Source organism: Nymphaea colorata, chromosome 8 (genome assembly GCF_008831285.2).
Source record: "Nymphaea colorata isolate Beijing-Zhang1983 chromosome 8, ASM883128v2, whole genome shotgun sequence".
Taxonomy (NCBI): Eukaryota; Viridiplantae; Streptophyta; class Magnoliopsida; order Nymphaeales; family Nymphaeaceae; genus Nymphaea; species Nymphaea colorata.
Window position 1 is genome coordinate 15,160,517 of NC_045145.1, and position 16,972 is coordinate 15,177,488.

The 16,972-nt window shown below is 42.3% G+C and overlaps 2 protein-coding genes and 1 pseudogene across 3 annotated transcripts; all 3 read left to right on the plus strand.

Moving 5' to 3' along the window:
* Positions 1-2,696: 2,696 nt before the first annotated feature.
* LOC116259547 (sugar transport protein 5-like) lies at positions 2,697-5,836 on the plus strand (annotated as a pseudogene).
* A 939-nt stretch (positions 5,837-6,775) lies between these two features.
* LOC116258441 (ATP-dependent Clp protease adapter protein CLPS1, chloroplastic) lies at positions 6,776-10,689 on the plus strand. Its single transcript, XM_031635604.2, has 3 exons — positions 6,776-7,038; positions 8,845-8,992; positions 10,260-10,689. Exons 1-3 carry the CDS (start codon positions 6,984-6,986, stop codon positions 10,519-10,521), a joined length of 465 nt encoding a protein of 154 aa, XP_031491464.1. The 5' UTR covers positions 6,776-6,983; the 3' UTR covers positions 10,522-10,689.
* A 1,496-nt stretch (positions 10,690-12,185) lies between these two features.
* Positions 12,186-15,613, plus strand: LOC116258588 (root phototropism protein 3-like). Of its 2 annotated transcripts, XM_031635785.1 has the most exons (5): positions 12,186-12,348; positions 12,553-12,622; positions 12,918-14,141; positions 14,414-14,542; positions 14,962-15,613. In XM_031635785.1, the coding sequence occupies exons 1-5, from the start codon at positions 12,221-12,223 to the stop codon at positions 15,340-15,342; spliced, it is 1,932 nt and encodes a 643-aa protein (XP_031491645.1). In that variant the 5' UTR covers positions 12,186-12,220; the 3' UTR covers positions 15,343-15,613. The 2 variants fall into 2 exon arrangements, with proteins under 2 accessions (XP_031491645.1, XP_031491646.1); XM_031635786.2 differs by lacking the exon at positions 12,553-12,622 and having other exon boundaries at positions 12,220-12,348.
* The last annotated feature ends 1,359 nt before the right edge of the window (positions 15,614-16,972 follow it).

Genomic DNA, 16,972 nt, shown 5'->3' on the forward strand with positions numbered 1-16,972 from the left:
GCGACTCGTCGCTCTTGCCTGCGGTCATACTCTGCTCGGTCAATTTGGGCTCTGTCCTTGTGTCCATTTACATCGTTGATCGGAATGGCCGGAAAATTTCGTTCAGGGAGGGTGGTGTTCAGATGATCCTCTTCTTGGTAGGAGATTATCTTCCTCTTTTGGTCACTAATTGTTGTTTCATGCACCTAAATAAAGAAATCGGCCAATTAGGTCCACTAACTGAACTATCTAGAGGCATAAAGAAGAAAAAACTTTGAGATGACAGAACAATCTTCAACCTCTTACCGTTTCAAAGTTATAACTTGATCACTTTTATCATCAAGGCACATATGCATAGACTATAGTTGCAGATATTCACATTTTGGATAATCTATTTGAAAATGGTGATCTTCAACATCACTTATATATACATTCAAAGAAGCCATTGATATCAAGTTCTCGATCCAATCCGATCCCCTATAATCTATTTGGTTGTTCTTGTTTTTCATTTTGTGGCTTTGGTTTTGGCGTGAAGGCAGCAGTTGCATGTGTGTTTGGTGTAAAAATGGGTAGCTCGGGAACAAACTCACTGTCAAAGGGCGATGCAGTTCTGATTCCGGTGCTCGTGCGGGTATGCGGCTGGATTCGGCTGGTGTTGAGGTGCCCTATGTTGGTTGAACCAGAGCGAGATCTTCCTGCTGGAGATACGTACCGCCGGTCAAAGCTAGGCGTTGCCGTTAACTTCGAAGTGACCTTCGTGCTGGCTCAGTTCTTCCTCTCCAAGCTCTGCCACTTCAAGTATGGAATTTGCCTGTTTTATGCCGGATTTATCGGGATCATGGCCGTCTTTGTTGCCGTCTTCCATCGGAAACCGGCGCCAAGGATGAAGGATTGAATGGGTAGACCAGAAGTATTCGTCTATCTAATGCATGGATCAGACTCCTTTGTGATATTCTCTTTCTTTTGCTTTAGTTCAGCATGTATGTTCAGCAATAACCATTTGAGGTCTTGTAAGGACCCTGTTCCCATAGCTATAGCCTATAGGATGTCAATAAACCTCGTTAATGCTTTTCATACAGGTCATTTTGGTCGAACTTGGCAGGTTTTAAAGTTTCAATAGCAAATTGCCTAACCGGATCCATGAATTCAAGATTTGCATGGTTTTGACTAAATATTTGAAGGAAGAACATAGGAGAACTCGTGAACTTTCATGAATTTGTCCCTAACGACATTAACGAATGTCTGATACGTGGTGTTCTAGAGATTAACGTTGCAGCTCATTAATTTCAAAGTTACTGTTAAATCTTTCTTATAAGACGAAGTACATGCCGAGGCCAAGTCAATGGAGAGACTTTTTCCGTAGGCTTGATGAACATGAATTGTCCAATCCCCAAAGACATGGTAGTTTCACTTCAACAAATATGCAAGATACATGCATGTCGTCCAGTAGATGAAGACAAGTTTACTTTTGGCAGACATCATTGCCCTACTCCAGGTTCCGTAGTTATCAAACTTGGGAAACGAGATCAATGATAGGATTGGGAGTGATGAAGGAAGGAAGGATTGCTAATTTCAGCAGCATTAAGATCAATCATGGGTTCTGATGCTGAGGAACCATTTTTTGGTGGAGGCTTATTGGATGACGCCGTCGTTAGCGGCCACGGCTTTGATACCAAGTGATGTACAACAGAGGTTTGAAGTTGAAGAACGAAGCGATCGAATGCAAGCAAAACAGATAAAGCAGAAGGTAGACACAGAACTTTGTGTGGAAAAGAGAAGGAAAACTCTACCTTATACATCTCAGGAAGGAATATATACATCGATTTATTAGTAAATCTAACGACTGCGTTATCCAGACATGAAGCCGGATTGCTGGAGATGGGAAGAGGCAGGAAGATCGGCTAACCTAATCGAACACCACGCATCCGCCGTCCGTCCACTGACGCAGATGAATGGCTAGCTGAAGGCCATTCATCTGCGTCAGTGGACGGCGGATGCGTGGTGTTCGATTAGGTTAGCCATTCATCTGCGTCAGTGGACGGCGGATGCGTGGTGTTCGATTAGGTTAGCCGATCTTCCTGCCTCTTCCCATCTCCAGCAATCCGGCTTCATGTGATCACATTGCTGGGTTTTTTTCTTGGGTTTTATCTGCTTTTTCCTATCCAATTTTTTGGAATGGTTTGATCGAATACCGGATCCAAATCGGGTTTACTGACCACCCCTAACCGTCGCATTGACAACTCTTATGATAATGCACTATTGATAAGCCTGTCGTGGATATAACTTTGTTCTTTTTGTTTTGTTTAAAGGGAGCATTCTATAGCCTCAGATTTTATAATGTGCATTGAATATCAGACCCTCCCTCTGATCTTAAATAAATATTTTTTCAAAGCAAAGAAGTAAAACAAAGATTTAAATTGTGGACTAAGCTTAGGTAAGATACTTGATTTGATGAACATAAATACATATATCATGGATCTTTTGCCACAGCGGCAAAAGCATACCATATCATATTCACAACAGACCCATGGATTTCAAATTCGAGTAATCAAACACCACCTAAGGACATCACTTCTTTATCTTCTGAATTTGTCTTCAAAAGTGGTGCCTTTTCTTTTTCTTTTTTCCCCTTTTTTCTATTTTTATGGTTAAGGGCATCTTTATCTTTTAGCGGTACTTGTCTTTTGAGTAAATGGATCTGAGCTCTATGTTCAGGAGGTGTGACTACCATGGAGTCGTTCTTGAAGAGGTTCTTCCCTTCTGTGTGGGAGAAGAAGAGCGAGGCAGAGGAAAACGATTACTGCATGTTTAACAGCCAACTCCTTACCACCTTCACCTCCTCCCTCTACTTAGCGGGCTTAGTCTCTTCACTTGCAGCCAGCCGAGTCACAATGGTGCTTGGGCGTAGAGCTAGTATGCTGCTCGGCGGATGCTCATCATCGGTCGCATCTTGCTTGGCTTCGGAATCGGCTTCACCAACCAGGTAAACTAGCCCTTTTGCATCTGCTCACTCCCTTAACTGGTTCCTTATAACTAGCTGCTTCTTTTAGAAAGATTAAGCATATGAGAACACATAAAACTCAGCCTTTGCAAATTGTTGATTAATGAGTAGATGGGCTTAACCAAATATATTCTTTTAAATAATTTGTTTAAAAAGTTGAAGTTTTGTTTAATTTTATTGAATGACTAACAATGTTGCGCCCTCCTTGAGCTGGTATATTGTATTTAAGAGTGTCATACATTCTATTTATTTTGATCGAGTGATTGATATTGGTGGTTATCATATTAGGAATCCTTCTTCTAATGGCATATTTTAATGGGAAAATTATGATGAGGTGCTATTTAATTTTGAATAAACGGCTCACAATGGTAATTGTGTTATGAACATTTCTTCACTTGGTATATTGAACTTGCGCTTGGACGTTCCTTATCTCTCACCTTTCGTGCATAAAATAATGAATATCTTTCAATCCATGAAATGTTAGAATTGCAGCTGAATTCCCATCTGTGAGGAAGCCACTAAGTTCACAATGTTTAAATGGTTACGAATTTGGGTAAAAGCTGCCCAGTAAAGCTCTAAATCTGAATTGGAGAGGATTTTATCGATTCTCAAAATTCAGATGGTTCACAACATTGTTGTTTATCTGGGCATCAGTCTTCAAGATTCTTGATATAAGGCGGAAACTTTGATCTACAACATTGGTTCGTAGATCTCCAGTCCAAGTTCAGGTGGGATCATCTACTGCTTGGACGTGCAAGTCAATCGGAAATTTAGGAGTCCCAACTTCTCCCGCCGTTTAGACAGCCTCTGCTTCTGGTGCAGGCGACTCCAATTTATCTCTCAGAGATGGCACCACCAAAATGGCGCGGTACATTCAACATCGGCTACGGGCTTTTCATGTCCATCGGCTTGGTATCTGCCAACCTCGTCAACTATGGTGCGGCTAAGATCCCAGGCTGGGGCTGGAGGCTCTCACTTGGCCTCGGCACCGTCCCGGCATTGATCATGATCACCGCCACACTGCTAGTACCCGACACAGCCAGCAGCCTGTTGGTTCGTGGCAAGGTGGATGATGCAAGGGATTCGCTGCGGCGTGCTCGTGGGCCTGGTGCCGATGTCGAAGCGGAGCTGCAATGCCTACTTGAAGATAGTGCGAAGGCGCAGGCCATGGAGAAGCCCTTTAAAGAGATGCTTAAGCGCCGTTACAGGCCCCAATTAACGATGGCGATAGCAATCCCCTGCTTCCAGCAGCTCACCGGGATCGGTGTGGTAGCGTTCTACGCACCGGTTCTTTTCGAGAGCATCGGCCTTGGAAGCGACTCCTCACTTGCAGCGGGTGTGATACTCGGCTTGGTCAATCTGCTCTCCACCCTCATCTCCGCGTATGTAGTTGACAGGCATGGCAGGAAAATTTTGTTCATGGAAGGTGGAATTCAGATGATCTTGTGCTTGGTATGCTTTGATGTTCTCTCCTCTGTCCCCTCTCTCAGTTGCTCACTGTTCTTGTTTCTAAAGTACGGAGCATGCATGATGCTTAAGAGCCTAATTAACTTAAGGCACCTTGCAAGTATGCCTTCTATTTAGAGATGTGAGCCAGCAAATTCAGATTTGATATCTGATCAAGTGTGAAGCTAAATCAGTAAAATCAATGGAATGCTAGCAAACAACAGCATTCATATATACTTCTAAAAAACGGCCATTAATGGGCCAACTATTAGCTTCTTGCCAAGAAGATGAAAACATCCTTTGATCATGAATCCAGTGAAAGTAGGATGTTAACCTTTTAAGGTCCTTATGGTGAAAGAACAGGCCAAACTATAGATCCATGTTTTCTTGCATGGTGAAAGAAAAGCTAGGGGTGCATATGAGTCGATCAAGCCTTGAATTTGTAGCTTGAGCTCAGCATGAAGATTGTAAAAGGCACAATCTCAGCCAAGCCGTAGGCGGTCTAGCGGGCGATATTTGAATTTAAAACCTGCCCATTCAAAATCATATGTGGTATGTGAACTCACCGATTTGAGCCGTGATATGTATGTGGTAAAACATAATTCTAAACTATTCTAAATGCTGGAGCTTAATCAAGGCAGAAAGAACTCCCTTGATTAACTCACTCAGCCTGGTTTTCAAAAAGCTCAATTAGCTAGCCTTTGATCACTTGTGAGTCAAGCTCTCGAGCTGAGCTTATGCTGGTTGATTTTGAAGAGATTAATGAGTTGTGCTCGAGAAGGGAAAAAAGAGCTCCTTCCAACCGTCTAAGACATTCAACTTAATAAAAGAGTTCAATACCTGGTGTTATATTTAAAAGATTGTTATATGTGAAGTTCATTAATGAAACTTGAAACATTTTGGTTTTTTCTTATTTTGCTTGGCTTGGACGCTGGTGAGAAGGCAGCAGTGGCGTGTCTTCTTGGTGTTAAGGTAGGGAGCTCAGGCACAACTTCACTGTCAAAGGGTGACGCGGTCTTGATGCTGGTGCTCATGTGTGGGTACGCAGCTGGGTACGGATGGTCTTGGAGTCCTCTGAGCTTCTTGGTCCCAAGTGAGATTTTTCCACTGGAAATTCGCTCCGCCGGTCAAAGCATAAACACGGCGGTCAACTTTGCCACCACATTTGTGCTCGCCCAGATTGTCCTCCCGCTGCTCTGTGATTTAAAGTATGGCTATTTCATCTTATACGCCGGATTTGTCGTGATCATGACGGCATTCGTCGCTGCATTCTTGCAGGAGACCAAGGGAGTGCTGCTGGAGGCCATGGACAGAGTGTGGGAGAAGCACTGGTACTGGAGACGGTTTATGGTGCCGGACCCAGCACCATACACAAGTGAAGACACGCGGCCAATGGTTTTTGATGCTTGAACACTTCTCTGTATTATAGATGTTCCCTTCCTCTTTTTCTTATCTCTGGTCTTGTTCATGCGATTTGATGCATGTCCTAGGCTACCGTAGCGAACCTTTCATCTCAGACTTTGATGGCTGGAGCTCTATTTCCTAATTTATTCAATCTGCGATATGAGGTGACCAATTTAGTCTACGTTTCCCTTTTTCTTGTATGCAAACCTGTGAGAAAAGTATGTGCAAGCTGAGATCAACAGTCGTGTGAAGGCACCTTAACTATGGACTGATCTTGAACCTTTTCTAACTCGCGGCTTCAAGGGTCTAAGAATGGTAATGAGTTAGCTTGAACTGAAATCTGGTCACCATCACTCCTATATATTTGTTTTGAGGTTGGTTGGTGCAATGTATAAGGTGAGGATGTCTCTCATCCCAAGGCACCGAAAGCATACCTCATATCCTGGGGATGAGGGCTTGCAGTATGACAAAATATTCTTCTTACTCACAAAAAAAAAAATCACCCAGAAAAAAGGTTAGTTTATCAATGAAAGTACTTAAACAATTTAAATAAACGGCTATTGCAACTGGGCAATATGAGAAAGTGGAAGAGGGTCGCATCGCCATCTCCATTCAGGATGGCACTTATTAATCACGCGATTAATATGTTTAATCTTGCACATTCCGCACAGGATCTGGTTCTCCCCATAAGAAACTGCCCAGCAAACAATGATCATCCAACGTTGCCACAGTCATGTTAAAGACTGAGTTTAAAACATAAAAGCTTAACAATGAGAGCCAAAACATTACCAATATCATAGTAAAAGACTTTCTTTATACGGATAACGGGAACGTCTCTTTTTAATGGGTCTGCCCTTGAGAAGAAACTTGTGGGGATAGGCGTCGATATTTTGGATTTCTACTTAAAACCAAGATGCAGTGTAATGGAAATTGAGCGGGCTGCAAGGCCGCTGGAGCTTGCGCTCGATCAAAAAGGTGGGGAGGAAGGGCTCTTGGTGGGCCTACTCGGCTCCGCGCGGACGACAGAGAAAAATAGTGGAACACCAAGAAAAAAAAAATCTGAAGAAAGGAAATTTTCTATCTCTCGCTCTCTCTGTTTGATATAGGCCCAAAATGTGGTCTCCGCGCACCCGTGCCCAAAAGGAGTGGAGGAATGGAGAGTGTGATCTGCGGGAGGATCTCCCTCTCCCCCTTCAACCCTAAATCTGGTGCGCTAACTCTCTCTCTCTCTCTCTCTTTCTCTCCCTATTATTTTTGGGGAAGCTAGATTTCGTTTTTGAGAGTTGTTATATTGTGTCATCCGATGGTTGATTTCGGTTTGCTTTTTCCGTTTCATCATTGATTTTGGTTTCTCGTTTGGCTTTTCCGTTTCCCGCTCCTTCGTTGGCGGATTGTTTTGTCATGAGGCCTATCGGTGGTGGCTTGGGTATATAGACTATAGAGAAGAGACATGAGACGTGAACTCGTTGCAGAATCTGAAGAAAGCTTGGCAACTATGGATTTCCCATTGAGAACATGAAAAACTATTGAGCTACCTAACGTTGACATTTGGTGGGATAGATGCAGAGTTATCTTCTTGCTGCTTGTGTAGATTGGACAAGGCTGAGTGACATTTTAAGTGGTCTTGAATTAGGATGAGGTCTTTCCTGATGCCAACGGTGTTCTGGGTGGTCGACTTCTACGACGAATAGGTTTCTTCTGGCGTGATTCTGGAAGTTTTGGAAAATTATAATGCGTCGAGGTTGGAGTTCCACGGGTTTTAGGGTTGCTGAACTTTTGAATTGCTCGAGCGTCGACAACCATGGAGTTGTTTCTTTGCCTTTCAGGCCTCTAATTGATAAGTAAAAAGTAGAATCTTTGAAGTGCCCCCTGGCCGAGAGTATATACGCCGGCTTGACTTTTGCGACCTACGTTCCCTCATGGCCTTCGAACTTGTGACGACCTTTCAGCTTGATGAAGGATGTTGGTCACCCCTACCAGATGAGCAGTGTCCTATCGAGTGTGCCTATTGGAAACAGAAACTCGTTTCTCTTGCTTGGCTTTTAAGGAACTAATACTAACATTCACATGAGTGACCTCGGCTGTGTGATATCCTTCTCATTCGTGGTATTTGACCTCCTAAGATTCCATTTCGATATGAAAGTTTTATTGGATCGCCTTGGCTGATGTTTCATGTGGTAACGTCTGACCTTAGGTTAGTGATATTGAATTTATGTGGTCTTTGTGTTTGGCTGATGCGCGTATGTTAAACGTAGCTAATCTTACCCTAACTCTGAACTTGAGATGTGGATTCCTTTATCTAAGCTCCAGAAGCTGGTAAAAAATGCAAAACTTTCCCCATGGCCGTTTTCTAAACCAGAATATGCATGATATGCTTCAATCCGCAAGTTAGTGTCTGTTCTTTTGTTTCTTCCTTTACTGAAACATCTGAAACTTTTATCCAATCTGCAGAAAGGAAGGGCACATAGACCCATGAGCTTGAGAATATAACGCACTTTGGTCATTATGTGGTCTTACTTGCTTTGAAGTTTGTAGTCAGATGCAGAACAAAAGTTTTTCTACCTGATCCATAAAGTTCTTTGGAAAGGAATTCCCTTTAATGAGGAAAGCATTGTTTTTCTCTAGGTGTGCTACTGCATCCAACCCAGAAGAACTTCAGTAAATATGTTCAATTGGCTCACGTCTTGATAATACATGCAATAGCATTTTCCTTTTTTCTTCTTTTTATCAACTTGGGTCGGGATCATTCTGGTTATCTGTGAATGAACCTGCTGATACTGTTATTATGCTACGATACTTTTTTATTTGTGATATTATGGTTCTGAAGGTAAAATAGTGACTGTTGATTTTCTCTTTTGGCATCTTTTAAAATTTGAATGAATCTTCTTCTTGTTGCTTGAAAACATAAAAGTTTCACTAAGTTCTATATGCAGTAACCATCTTAGGAATCTGCTGTTTTATGTCTTTTCCAATATTTCTAGTTGTACTTATTTGGTTATATGATCTCTATATAGGGGACAGACTGCCTTCTCAGGGAATATGCCTAAATCGGGTCACTTTCATGACAGTATCAGCTACAACACCAGGCAAAGGAGGTGGGCTATTGGAGAGGCCAACCATTGAAAGGACCACCCCTGGACGTGAATCTGAATTTGACTTGAGGTATGAATATATCCTGTGTTTACGTATCTGTATCCACTATCCAGAAACTGCAAAAATGCTGCTTTTCCCTGCAAGAATAGTTTCAGCATTTTCCTGTCTGTTTCTATCTTGTTGTTGATTTTTATTGTTGATTTTGTCTTGCTGGCGCATCTTTTCCTGCCTAGTGCTGGTTCATCTTATGAGCAGGCCTTTATGCTCTGTTCTTACAAGGCTTAGGTGATGCTGAACCTGTGTTAGATGGAAAGGTGTAATTTGAACAGTTGGGTCCCCGCTTATAATTTCTCCAATGCTTTTGAAGTATAAGAGATTTTTTCAATAGATTTTGTAAGTGTACTTTCCAATGATTAGCTTACTTTTAAGCTATGTCAGATCGAAGTGGTCTATGCAAAGTTATTAACATCACAATGCTGTTTTTTGTAGTTCCAGGTTCTGATTTCTCATTTTTTTTCCTTTTAAATTTTTCGTAAAACATTTCCTATAGAAAGAACCTTTTCAAAATCTTCTGATATATTTGTTTCGCACATTCATTGGAGCAGTTTGATAAATGATGGCCAGTGCTAATAGAATTGATCGATAGCATTTTCTATTGTTAAAGGCATATAGTTTAACAGTAAGAAGTACTTGACCTTCTCCACAATAATCATCGTTAAAGTGCTAATGGTAAGCTACTATTATCTATGTATACTTCATAGTTTTCTCTTTCAGACAGTTCCTATAGAGGTCAGTTTGACAGTTCCAAAAGTAAAGTAATTTGATTGAACTGAGAGATTTACTTAAGTATCTTCAGAAGGATATTTTTGGAATTGGACCTAGAATTGTTTATATGTCAGTGGAAGGTCATACTTTCAAGAACATTTGATGATCTCGTTAAGGAGTTGCGATTCTTGAATTTGGAACTGAGTTTCATAGCTAAAAGTTGATGGACTATCAACAAATGCTTTGAGAACATAAGAAAACGTACTCACTCACTCACAGTTCGCAAGCATAGCTTTTTCTTGTTTATTATCAACACAAGCGTGGAGTCTCCATAAAAAGACGTCAGGCATTTCCCCTTGATATTGGTAGCACCCATGCGTATTCATTCACGGATTTTCTCTTATTATTGCCGGTTCTTTTCATTTACTCTGAGTAACTTTCTCCAATTAAGTATTTTTTGCTATAGGTATATTACTTCTGTTTCTGGGGTAAGGTTGAACATCACCTCTGTTTTAGCTGTCCTGGTTGTCTCCTTTTTGTGGCCACTTGAGGTGAATTATTTATCTTTCAGGAAATCAAGGAAAATTGCACCACCTTACCGTGTACTGTTGCATAATGATAACTACAATAAGAGGGAGTATGTTGTTCAAGTTTTGATGAAGGTTATTCCTGGGATGACACTGGATAATGCTGTCAATATCATGCAAGAGGCGCACTATAATGGGCTTGCTGTGGTAATCATTTGTGCTCAAGCAGATGCTGAAGAACACTGCATGCAGCTCAGGGGAAATGGCCTGTTAAGTTCTATAGAACCAGCTAGTGGTGGATGCTGATGATCTTTTGTACTGTTATGTTACAGTTGTAGCTGTTAGGAGTCTGATTTATCTGTACATAACAATCTGAATATCTGCTGCCTACACTTTGATGAAATTATCACATAGGAATAATAGAGTGCTGTTGGTCTGCTGGAGAAAAAACTTCATTACATTTGCTTAAATTAAGCTGAAAAGTCCAATGGTACTTTCTTGTTTTTATTATATCTAGGGGAGGAATCATTATAGGTGATATGAGCTTGATCACTACTAAGGCCATAACTCAGGTTAATGGGTATCGCATTGAATTATATTTCCAATCGACAGGCTGCTGGGAGATGGACTCCCATCCTTTTATTAACAAAAAATAAGTGGATGCACAGCGTCGGAGCTATCTACAAACCAAGCAACCTAAATACGGACGCTACGAACAGGTAGGAAAACAACAAGAAAGAACGGCGAACATTTTACTGCCCCAAATGTGGTTCAAAGGCTGCACAAATTGTGCAAGGTAGAATAATCAAGGCTTGTATCTGGTTCATAATAATTTGTGGTCTTAAAATATGCGTGTGGATTATCCAAGGTTGGTGTCCAAGGCAGTATTTTACGATGAACGTATCAAAGAATGGCAGATTTCTCAGGGGACCAATTTGAAGTTGAGGAACACGTCTTTCTCTAGCTTTTAAAGAGGCTTGGACCTAGAATCCTCGAGGATGATCATATACTGAAAGGTCCTTTCCTAGGATCCGAACCAGATCTTTTATCCACGTTGTGCCATCCAAATTTGGTAAAACGGATCCGATGCAGGTTGGATCGAACCTGCTCATAACTTAAGTTCCTCTAATCATTCAATCTGAACCCAGTCTGGTGAGATTACGGATCCACCGTATTCAATTGAAGATGGCGGGTCAACATCGGGTAGACTTGGATCCAGTCCATTGATGTGCTAATGTAGACATATGGAATTATGGATCCATCAACGCAGATAATGTGAAAATGTCATCACAACAATCGCCTGCCACAGGACGACCCGGTGGTCCAACCGAGTCATACGTTGAATCATCTGAAGCACAAATAGAAAAAACTGATTCTCTGTGGTTCAAAGTGACCACCGAAAGTGCGATTGTTGTGATGAAGTGTCATATTGAATATTGACCATACATGTGTCATCTCAGTGACCCCAATTTCCGGCAACCTCCAGCATCCAGTAGCGACCACCTAGGGCGAGTTTGCGGCCGGCATCGAATTATGAGCAGTGATGTGTGAAATTTGCACACAAAATCATCCAATTCTGGTGCTATAGAATATGATCCGATCATTTCTATGCCCAAGCACAGACATACACACGCACACATTATAGTGGTTGGAGGTACAAAATCATAATATTCTGGTGATATAGAATATCATCCGTCATTTCTTCTCTTGGGTGCATATATATATATATATATATATATAGTTGGAGATACACTGGCTACACGTCTCTTTGATGACATCTACAAAATTGGAACGATACACTGACTACATATAATATAAAAAGAGAGAAGTTGGGTGATTTTAACGTCCCATCTTTAAATATAAGTTATCTTGAGCCACAGACTTGCCTCTCGTTGCATTTACTTCTAGTTGTTCATCCCAATCAAAACCAATACTTCTTGAAACGTTAAATACAGAGAAAGAATGGGATGAACTTCACGGTCTTCTTATGGCCCCATAAGATATCATGAGAAAGGGCTCTCCGGCAGTCGGACCTTATAATTCTGGCACCAAGTTCACAATCTCTGCCCATAGCAAAGCCATAGATCCTGCAAAACCCTCGGCAAACAACCGGCATTTTGAAGGCAAATCGTGGTATTGCTTGCAAAACTTTTCTGCATCATGCTGAACATGTGCTTTCCATAAGATTAATTGATCATTATTTTGTCTTAAATTACACTGTGATGGCATGTTCAGCCTGCATTTTCTTCTTTGTTCAAGAAGACTAAAAGTTTTGTTATGAGAATTTTTCGTATTGAACAAGATGATGTGCTTCTCAGAATGACATGCATCTGATAGGTTTATCAAGAGTTCTACTCCAACGGATTTGACGATTAGAGTGCACGGCGTTGCTTTCCACGTTCACAAGGTAAACGTATGTTAGGAGACATCAGTCTCTTCTACAAGAAGAAAGCATGATTCTACCTTGTCCTTCTCTCTCTTGTGTACGATACTTGAAGAGGCAAATTAACAAGCACACAAGCTTATATTAAAAAAAATGGATACAAGTATACTGCTAGATAGATCAACGTATTAACATGTATTTCGCTTTGGAAAATATCGAATAACCAAAGGTGAAACCGTTTCATTCTCCCACAACATCGTTTACCAAAATAAACTCCCGATATTTTGCAAACAATGAGGACGATGATCGTTGCCTGCAGTCTGCGCTCCTCTCTCGAAGCGGGTACCTGACTCGATTCGAACACGAGACGTCCGGATCGGAAGGGAGCGAGCTCCTGATCGACGACTTCCCGTGTCAGCCGGACGTGTTCAAGATGGTGGTGAACTTCTGCTACGGCGCCGGCGTCGAGATCACCGCCGGCAATGTGGCAGCTCTCCGGTGCGCTGCGGAGTTCATGGAGATGACCGAGTCAGTGGCAGAGGGCAACCTCGTGGCAAAGACCGAGTCGTTTCTCGCCCTCGTCGCCCTCCCCTCGTGGCGCCACTCCTTCGACGTGCTCCGCTCGTGCGAGACGCTCCCACCTCTGGCCGAGACGCACCTGATTGCGAGGCGTTGCTGCGAATCGATCGCTTCGAAGGTGCGTTGCTCCGCCAGCCAGGACGGCGTGGGCTCGGCCCGTTGGCTGGATGACCTGTCGAGCCTCCGGATCGAGCATTTCTCCCGGGTCGTCACGATGGTCGCGGCGAAGGGAGGAAGCCCGGAGGTCGTCGCGGTATCGATCGCGAAATATGCCGAGAAACGGCTGACGGGTGGCAGAGGAACGGCTACCGGCGACTCGGAACTGAGGAATTCCTCGAGAATGGGATTACCCGAGACGGAGAACGAAGAAACCGGCACGTCTCCGTTCCACAACCACCGGTTCCTCGACGAGATGCAGCATGCCCAAATCGGCCGGCGGAAGGAAAAAGAGAAGGAAAGCGCAACCCTGCACCATACCGGTTCGATGCCTGGCCTTGACGGCTTCGGGACAGAGTCGGTGACCGAAAAGAGGAGGATGGTGGAGAGCTTGGTGAGCCTCCTTCCCGCGGGGAAAGAGGTGATCGACGTCGGCCTCTTGCTGGGGATGCTGAAGGCGGCAGTGCGTCTGGGCGCCGCTCCGGCGTTGGTCGGGGAGTTGGAGAAGAGGGTGGGGATGAATCTGGAGAAAACTAGCGCGGAGGATCTCGTGTCGGTGGTCTCCGGTGGGGAGGACGGTGCCGATGGTGTGGAGATGGTGCAGAGGTTGGTGGAGTACTTCCTGATGCAGGACGATCGTGAGGGGAAGCTCGCAGCGGTGGCGAAGATCCTGGACGGCTACCTTGCGGAGATAGCTAAGCGGCCAGACCTCTCGCCTGCCAGGTTCCAAGTCATAGCCGAGGCGTTGCCGGAGTTCGCCAGGACATGCGACGACGGCCTCTACAGAGCCATTGATACGTATCTCAAGGTCGTCTTCTCCTCCTTTTTCTTCCTCTCGTTCTAGTTTTCTTCCCTCCCTCCGTCGCGCTCGACGCGGTGCTTAACTCATTTGGTGCACGGTGCACTTGCATATCCAGAAAATGTGGGATATTGTACACTATGGGTTTTATCTAAATGCTTAGTGGGACGAGTTTCTTTCATATGTCGTCCGATTTGCCAGATATCTCAAAACAAGTTCACAAGATGCTGAGAAAGAAGCTGATATGTAATTATATATAAGGGTCTGTGTCATGCGTGCAGGCACATCAGACGCTGACTGAGCATGAGAGAAGGAGGGTGTGTAGAGCCATGAATTGCCGGAAGCTCACCGTTGATGCACGCCTTCACGCGGCCAGGAATGAGCGGCTTCCTCTAAGAACAGTCATAACAGTAAGTTTCAGAGAGAGAGAGAGAGAGAGAGAGAGAAAGAGGGTTATATTGATCTGTTTAGTACAGGACACGTTAGTGAAAACAAGCGCCACTTAAAGTGTTTTCGCCACTTGAAGCTACCAACAACAGTTTGGTTTCACCTGTCTAGTGGCTATGGAGTAAGGCTCTGAAAGTTGAAGTTAAAAGAGTTCAATACTAAGGTTGCATCTCTATTGGTATCGGTTGGTGATTTGCCTAAACTTAGCTATTGGCGAAAGAATTTTTATGTTAAATACCAGCCATTTACACTTCACTCATCTCCTGATTTAGTAGTGAATTAGCCGAATTTCAGAGGCGCAAAAAATTATAGTACTTTGTACAATCGACCATAATCTCAACAAGATTACAGTGCTTAAATCGTCTGTGACCAATAAGTGCAGGTACTGCATGAAGAGCAAGTAAAAATGAGAGGGAATTATCTGCTTGATGAGCACCTGCGCCATGATGTTGGCGAGCTCAGAGGAAACTGTCGATGCGAAGGCGAAGTAAGCAGTCTCAGAGCCGAGGTGGAGAAGATAAAGGAGATGCTCGCAGAGCAGCAGTCCTACTGGATGGAGCTTCAAGAAGAGATGGGGAGGCAAACGAGGCAAAAGAACGGACCCGCAGGAGGGTGGAGCTCAGGGTGGAAGAAGATCAAGAACTACTCACTCTTTCAAGGGAAGATGATCAACGGAGGGACAAATGATTTGCGGCAAAAGCACATGCTGGGGGTGCAATTGAGTCCCAAAAATGATAGGATCAGGAGGATGTCTATGTCATAGAAGCAACGAAGACCCATTTTAGTTCTTCCTTACCACTGAGCAGAAATTACTTAGAACGACAAATCTCATGCAATTTCATTTAGTAGAGAGAGGGAGAGAGACTAGATGTCAAAGTTTGATTAACTTAGTGTTTTAAGGAGCTGATAAATCTGCAAAATAAGCCTAGTGGGTGACTGCGAATAGCTCGTTTGTTAATGTACAATAAGTCTTGATTGTTGTGTTCAACTTAGCTTCTATGGCTTATTCAGTAAAATAAATATCTGATGTCGAAGTTCACCTCACATTTCCTTTGCCTTTAATCTTTTTTTTTTCTGCTTGCTTGTTCTAGGCCTTTTCTTCTATAGCCTTTTTCTTCTTCTTTTTTTTGCCTTGTTAAGAAATTACTTGCTTCAATTCATGGCCTGGGTTCACAAAAATGAAAAGCTGCTCCTGCTATTGAATGGTGGCTTTTAAATTCATGTCCTGAATATTTCCAGTTATAATATCAGGAGAAGTGTTCCTTTTTGGCCCAACAACATTGTGCTACATGAATAGTCTAGCCTTGTATCCAAGGTTTGTGTTTAATCATAAAATTAAACTAAAAGCTTCCTGGGCATCACAAAGATTTACACGACAATATAAGGAATGATCTAGTTTCATAATTAAATAAACAAGAAACAATTTAGTACTATAATAACTTCCACGCAAAATGTGTAAGCCAAAAAGTTACAGTCATTGACAGAAAATAGGAGGAATAGTAGTCATGTAAATTCTATATTGTACTTATAACCCAAAAGTTAGTTTAGTTTCTAAGTGGTAGTTTGAAAGTTAATTAGTCATACGATGTGGTGTTTAATTATGAGTACTATGTCATAATGAAACTCGTATCTACGCCTGCAAGTATATAACGTGATCCAAGAGCGAGAATTGCCTAGTTTTTCAACATCGCATTCATGTCATCAATTTATATTAAAAAAATAATGAAAAGCGAAAGCGTGACTCTACAAATATGTCATTATGTGGTCTCCACGGCAGCCTCGAATTCTTTGGGTAGAGGATGCGAAGAAGGTCAATGGCCAAAAAAGGACGCCAACTATGCAAAGATACAAGCACCTTAGAAAGAACTCTTATAACCACAAATATTTTTGATGGTTCGATCTCTTTAAAGAAACTTTCAAAATCATTTACTGGAGGTTTAATGACCATAATACATCAAATCAGTGAAAAAAGGAGACCCCCTTTTTTTGAAGAAATAATAATAATAATAAAACAAGTTGAAAATTCAAAAAAGACTTTAAACATCTCTAAAATACTTCAAATTTCCCACGGATGCATAACAAAGACCCCTCACCTCAAATCTCAACATTTTTATCAACTAAATGAATATAATTCTACTGGTCAACTTTGACAAGGAACAAGCTTTGACCAATTGTTCCTTTAATATATAAAAATATGACACAAACGTCGACATATTCATACCAAAACACATACATGTAAGTTTCAATGGATTTTTATCGATTCAATTGTGTAGATCGTTTCTACACCAGCTAGTTGATGTACAAGAAAACTCAAACGCAATAGAATTAAAAACGGACTTGTGCTTAATTTTTTATACAAGCAATCCACCAACATTTCTTGTGGGCTATGTTTC

Bases quoted from the DNA above. Each gene is read 5' to 3' on its own strand.
- LOC116258441 (XM_031635604.2), top strand. From the start codon at position 6,984: ATGGAGAGTGTGATCTGCGGGAGGATCTCCCTCTCCCCCTTCAACCCT. The intron at 7,039-8,844 runs GTGCGCTAACTC...ATCTCTATATAG, and splicing joins CCCCTTCAACCCTAAATCTG to GGGACAGACTGCCTTCTCAG. The intron at 8,993-10,259 runs GTATGAATATAT...TTTATCTTTCAG, and splicing joins GAATCTGAATTTGACTTGAG to GAAATCAAGGAAAATTGCAC.
- LOC116258588 (XM_031635785.1), top strand. From the start codon at position 12,221: ATGAGAAAGGGCTCTCCGGCAGTCGGACCTTATAATTCTGGCACCAAG. The intron at 12,349-12,552 runs GTATTGCTTGCA...TGCATCTGATAG, and splicing joins CATTTTGAAGGCAAATCGTG to GTTTATCAAGAGTTCTACTC. The intron at 12,623-12,917 runs GTAAACGTATGT...CGTTGCCTGCAG, and splicing joins TTGCTTTCCACGTTCACAAG to TCTGCGCTCCTCTCTCGAAG.